This window comes from Limulus polyphemus, unplaced genomic scaffold, assembly GCF_000517525.1.
Source record: "Limulus polyphemus unplaced genomic scaffold, Limulus_polyphemus-2.1.2 Scaffold3933, whole genome shotgun sequence".
Lineage (NCBI taxonomy): Eukaryota > Metazoa > Arthropoda > Merostomata > Xiphosura > Limulidae > Limulus > Limulus polyphemus.
In genome coordinates, this window is record NW_013669543.1 from 101,058 (window position 1) to 106,851 (window position 5,794).

The 5,794-nt window shown below is 35.5% G+C and overlaps 1 protein-coding gene across 1 annotated transcript in view; it reads right to left on the reverse strand.

The window, feature by feature from the left end:
- The window catches only part of LOC106470306 (protein turtle-like), a gene marked incomplete at its 5' end in the record, with an annotated part of 95,193 nt that extends 91,110 nt beyond the window's left edge, over window positions 1-4,083 (reverse strand). Inside the window, 2 exons of the mRNA XM_013930852.2 lie at window positions 3,358-3,642; window positions 3,796-4,083. Of these exons, the coding sequence (XP_013786306.2) occupies window positions 3,358-3,642; window positions 3,796-4,083 (573 nt within the window). The remainder of the gene's footprint in view (window positions 1-3,357; window positions 3,643-3,795) is intronic.
- Window positions 4,084-5,794: the final 1,711 nt, after the last annotated feature.

The following is a 5,794-nucleotide window of genomic DNA, read 5'->3' on the forward strand; positions in this document are numbered from 1 at the left end:
AGTAATATTCAATGCATATCGATCTATTTTATCAAACTTGTTGAAGTAATATTCAATGCATATCGATATATTTTATCTCTGAGGAAAATAACAACAATCGCAGCACAATCATCAACAATAAACGAATCGTATTTTAAGTAATCTTGGATTTTGAAATCTCTCTTAGAAGAGTGTTTTTTTTTTCATTTTAGTAGTAACAGAAAATATAATACAAAATATAAAAAAGGGGGGGGGGGCTAAGGGCGTACTTGAAAGGAAATGATTCTGTAAAAGTTGAAAAGTTAGACCAAAGACATGGATCTGTATATTTCTCTGTTCAAAAGGCCTCAAACATGGGCATGATGATAGCACTGACCTGAACCTGTAACCAAAAACCGTAGCACAAGGATGAGTAGATCAAGTACAAAGTTCAGATCATAGCGTCAGTATCTTTGATAATGTTCAACACCAGTGTACATATTACTGTACGACACCCAGACTGTTCAGTTTAGTGAGAGATAAAATCGACCATTTACTGTACTAAAAGGTAAAATTACGAAAAAAATAAAATAGTTCTAAAACTGAAGATAACGTGTTTTATTGTTTGTTTGTTTGAATTTCGTGCAAAGCTACACGAGGGCTATCTGCGCTAGCCGTCCCTAATTTAGCAGTGTAAGACTAGAGGGAAGGCAGCTAGTCATCACCACCCACCGCCAACTCTTGGGCTACTCTTTTACTAACGAATAGTGGGATTGACCGTCACATTATAACGCCCCCACGGCTGAAAGGGCATGGCCAGGTGGTTAGGGCGCTCGACTCGCAATCTGAGGGTCGCGGATTCGAATCCCCGTCACACCAAACATGCTCGCCCTGAGCCTTGTAATGCCGTTATGAAAAAAAAGCATGGAAACTTGCTATGGTTCACATCATAGCTGAAATTCACATCTTGTAATATTAAAGATTTCCCTATTTGTACCACGGGTTTATGTGGAAAATTCAGATGTGTAATTCTATTTATGTACTGATATGCAAACTACGTTGTGAATACTTTATGAGCATCAGAAAAGATGCCAAGATCTTTATACAACTAACAAAAAACCCAAAAAAACCAACATTATGTAGGGATGGCAATGCCAAAAAGTACAAAAAGAAGGTAGGAATGAATACACAAAACTATGAAAAAATCCCTACATATGTAGCCAAATCTTTCCAAGAAAAACTTTTATCTACAACTAAATACTGAATCCCTTTCATTTGCACGAATTCAGTCATTATGAAGGCGGCAGTTGTAACTTGATGTGATGAGTTGTCTTGATGGATATCATATGTTAAAGTTAGTGAAGCGCTATAATGCTTCTGCGCTCCACAAGTTAAAATGCAACATTTTGGTGTGTAAATCATCGCAACAACTTCAAGTATTGGTGAGCTAGCCCTTATGATGCCAGGTTCAGAATAATCAGCAGAACATTTGCTACTCGCTAGTCCTCTACTTTAGTGAGATTTTTTGACAAACTGAAAGTTAGATGTTTATAAATGTTCCTTTGATTGTTATAAGAGAGATTGAAAACCATGATGAGCAATACGTAATATACGTCGGCCATTTCTTTCCAGGCCCATCCCTATATTCTAAGTACTACTGTGCTTAGTGATACCAGGATTGCCAGGTTTTCAAGTGTAATAAGCCACTTTTTAATCAACCAACATAAAGCAATGCAGTTCTGTTTAAAAGCCATAGTAACACAAAATAGCAGCAATTACATTTTCAAAGAATAGCACATCATACATGCAGATTGAGAGAATAATTAAAAAGAAGAACAGAAGTCTTGATAAATTCCTTTTGTATCTGTCTGGACGCTGGTGTGGAAACAGTGCAAACTTGACTCACTTTTTTGCAACTGAATTCACACCGACTGCTAGAAGTGTCACGAGTTTCTCTTTTATTCTAATGAATATTAAATGATTGTAGTTTTTGTTCTGTTCTTTCTCTACATTTTCACAATTGAGCTTGAAGATGTAATGGCAGTGTGCTCACCTTCTGGATAAAAGCTGGTTTTCTATGCTTAATGGCAAAGATATTCTAGCATTTGACATTGGAATTCTTCCCGGGAACAGTGGATGATGCAGAAGAAACTATTTTGGGACGACAACAAAAAACAAGGCTGGACTATTCCTTTATAAAATTTTCTGACGGAAATTTATGGAACCTCCGTTTTAAAAATATATCAATGCATATGTTTTTTATTGATATATACAATTATGTTCCAATCAAGCACATTCCTATTAAGATAAGTTCTCACTACCAAAAAAAAAAAGTAATCTGCAACCTCCCAAGTATTAAAGCAATTATAAAAAGAAAAAAACCAACAATACAAGTCTGTGGGAAGTACACAGACTTGGTAACCCAGCTTTATACTTACATATAAACGTACACATTTGCTATTATCAGGTTTAGTAAAATTGACAAAAACGTTACAGCTGAATGTATAACTAACAAACATCGTAATTTTTTTCTTGTAATCTTAACCACAAGCTTTTAAGCTCTTTAAGATCCTAGCCTTTCACCTGATAAGCTTTTGTAAAGCTTAAAAGCATGAAAATGAAACAAATAATTTTATTATTCTGTGAACAAAGCTTGTGAGCTCTGTGTCATGTACTTAATTTTTGCTTATTAAAGCAAAGATATGCTATCCACGTTCTTTCCACTGCCGTGAATCGACTCCGGATTTTAGTGTATAAAGCCCAAAAACATACCACTGACCCACTGAAGGAACATCAACAAACAAAACAGTGTTCTTGATGATTCACATGCTAAAAGGAATATCATAATTTTAATGAAGAACTGATATAAAATTTATGGATAACATTAAAGCTTAATTATTATTTCATTGTGTGTGTGTGTGTGTGTGTTGAGTAGTATCATTATTACTGATGTTACCAACAGAGTGTTGTTTATACCATACGGTAACTTGTATTCCACCATTTCAGCATCTTATTACCTCAATTTAGATAAAAACCTTTCATGGATGCCGCTTTCGCATTTCTAGTCCCACAAGAATTACCATAGCAACAATTGCTAAATTCAAAAATTTGTATATACTTACTAACGTTTGATCTGTTGGTGTAGTTGTGCTGCTCCTATCCATGTCGAAGTCTAGAGTTATGTTTTTTTTAACTATCTTCCACACATCCAACTAGCATCCTTGAATTAAGTTTAAGCTGTCAGACTATTAACAGTTTATCTAAATCGCCGAATTTTGTTCACACAGATACACCATGAATATTTAAAGACACAAATAAAGATTAAAAGTTTGCTTTTAGCATTCGTTGAAGTAAACAGAAATTTTTGTAAGTTTGTTGAAACTTGGAATAAAAGTTTACCTCGTACAAATACTTCCATTCTGCTAGATGTGCCGGCTGTTCCATGAATGTTGTACGGTGTGCACCTGTACATTCCTTGGTGAACATGGCTTACTCTTTGGATCAGTAGGGATCCATTCTTTAGACTAATCACGCCATGGTGTTCATCAACTTGGTATGGTGTGCTGTCCTTAGTCCAAGTAACAAACTGAAATGGTGGATTAGACTTGACGTCACAAATTACCATGCCAGGATTTCCAAGTGGAAGATACTGAGGGCTTGGTGAATGGACCACACGAGCTGGATCTAAGATATGAGTAAAAGGCAGAACAATGTTTCAAGTTTCTTTTAATATCACAATTGATCTAGTAGTTAACACACACACACACACACACACAATATATATATCCTACTGCTTATAATAATAGGTTAAATAATAAGTTTCTAAAAACAACTTACATTCCACACTGAGATAAGCAGAGGCCGTCTCTGGTTCGCCGATACCATTTGAAACCTCACAAGTGTACTTGCCCGAGTCTTCTGCCGATGTGGGATTAATAAACAACGTGCCATCACGCCGAACTAAGGTACGAGTTTCAAGCCAAGACAATTGAGAAATTTCGATGTTGTTGTAAAACCAGCGGTGAGTTAGATTGGTTGGCAGTGCCTTAGCTTCACAGATGAACTCTGCCTTTTGATTCACCACTTTTGTGGTGTTACGTGGTGGAACCGTGATGGAGGCACGGCCTAAAATTTGGTAAATACAGTATGAAAATGTTAAATGTAACTATATCTTAATCATAGATACCTAATTTCCCCTAAACTGATCAAATGTAACTATATACATCTGGAATCCTTAGCTAAATGTTTTTAATACTAGTATGTTAACTAAAAAGCCAGTTCATAAGAATTTTGAAAATTATATTTTAATATTTTAAATACTAATTTAAGTTTCAACTGTGTGTCTTCAAATTATATTTTCAATATATCCGAAAATAGTGTGGTAACGTTGGTTTTTTGTCGGGCTGGTTCTTTTACATTGTTTAGTGAAATAAATCGAAGTCCAGTCCACATAACGATAACAAATTAGTTGATTTCTTCTATAAAGTTTCTACAAGCTGCCTTCACTAGTACACTATAATAACTTGTAGGCCTAAGTTTAAAAATGACGTTCAAACGGGAATATCTCACTAATTGTACTACTACTAACGTAAGAATAAACGTACTTGTACAATTTCTTGGCTAACCGATCGAATAACTAAATATACGCGATAATTAACACATATCCAAATACTTTAATGAAACTGAATACTTCACTGGCACTCTACCAACTGAAAAACTGAGTAATTCCCTGACAACTTCAATTATTAGTTGCGAGTTATGGGGGCGCCATCAGCAGATGATATGCCCCCAAATTCCCTGATCTGATTTTAGTTGACGGAAGATGGCATGTTTGGTGTGACGGAGATTCGAACCCGCGACCCTCAGATTACGGATAACTTCAATTGGCTGGCCCAGTCGTATTTATACCTGATGTCTCACGTCTAACTATCCAATGAAGTTACTAGTTTTTCGTGACGTCATTCAGAGTATTCTGGCACTCACTTGATCTGATCTTACTTTATAATAAGCGGAATTTGACTTGTTTTTCTTAAATGTCGCTTTATTCTATTGAAAGTCGCGGGTTGCGGTATTTTTGGCTAGTTTTAAAGTTTTTGGCTTTTTGCAATAGTTGACTTCAACACGTCGTAAACAACACATCCACAATCCTGGCTAAAATAAAATTGTGTGTACAGTATTTTGAGAGAGTCCCCTGATCAGCGACCACCTCTCATTTCAGACCACTATACCTGAGAACAGATGTCCACTGTAATATTTTCTCCCCCTGGTGACCGACCAACCCAGGAATGCGACTACCAACCAGTTAAAATGAAAAAATTAACGACTGTTCTATCATGACCTCATACAGTTAGCTAGCCATGTACTGAATTTATGCTATTAACTACGCAAGCGCGGCACTTTTTTCGATCTTGGCTAGCTTTAGATCGCTCTGGACAGTCAAGAAGAGTGAACAGTTAGCCCGATTCATTAAAAAAATTTTGGACTACTATTTTTATGAATACGTGTCAATAAGTTTGGTATCAAATTGTAGATTATAATTCAAAATTTTAGTATTATACATTAGTTAATTTTTTAATTTAAATGTAAATATTTAAAAAATCCTAAATATCGATTTTTTTGTGTCTCGTGGTATGGTTAGATGCAGCTTTAGTTCAAAGTAGATGTGATGTCGAAATACAAAGTCTATAGTTTCTTACGAATTAGAAACTCAAATTACTGATATTGACAAGCTAGAATATAAAATAAGAATATCCTATCCTTTCTTTTCCCACCTCTTCCAATTTTAGAAATATAGTACAGTATTTGTTTTCGTACACCTTCTTCGCTCTATGACGTT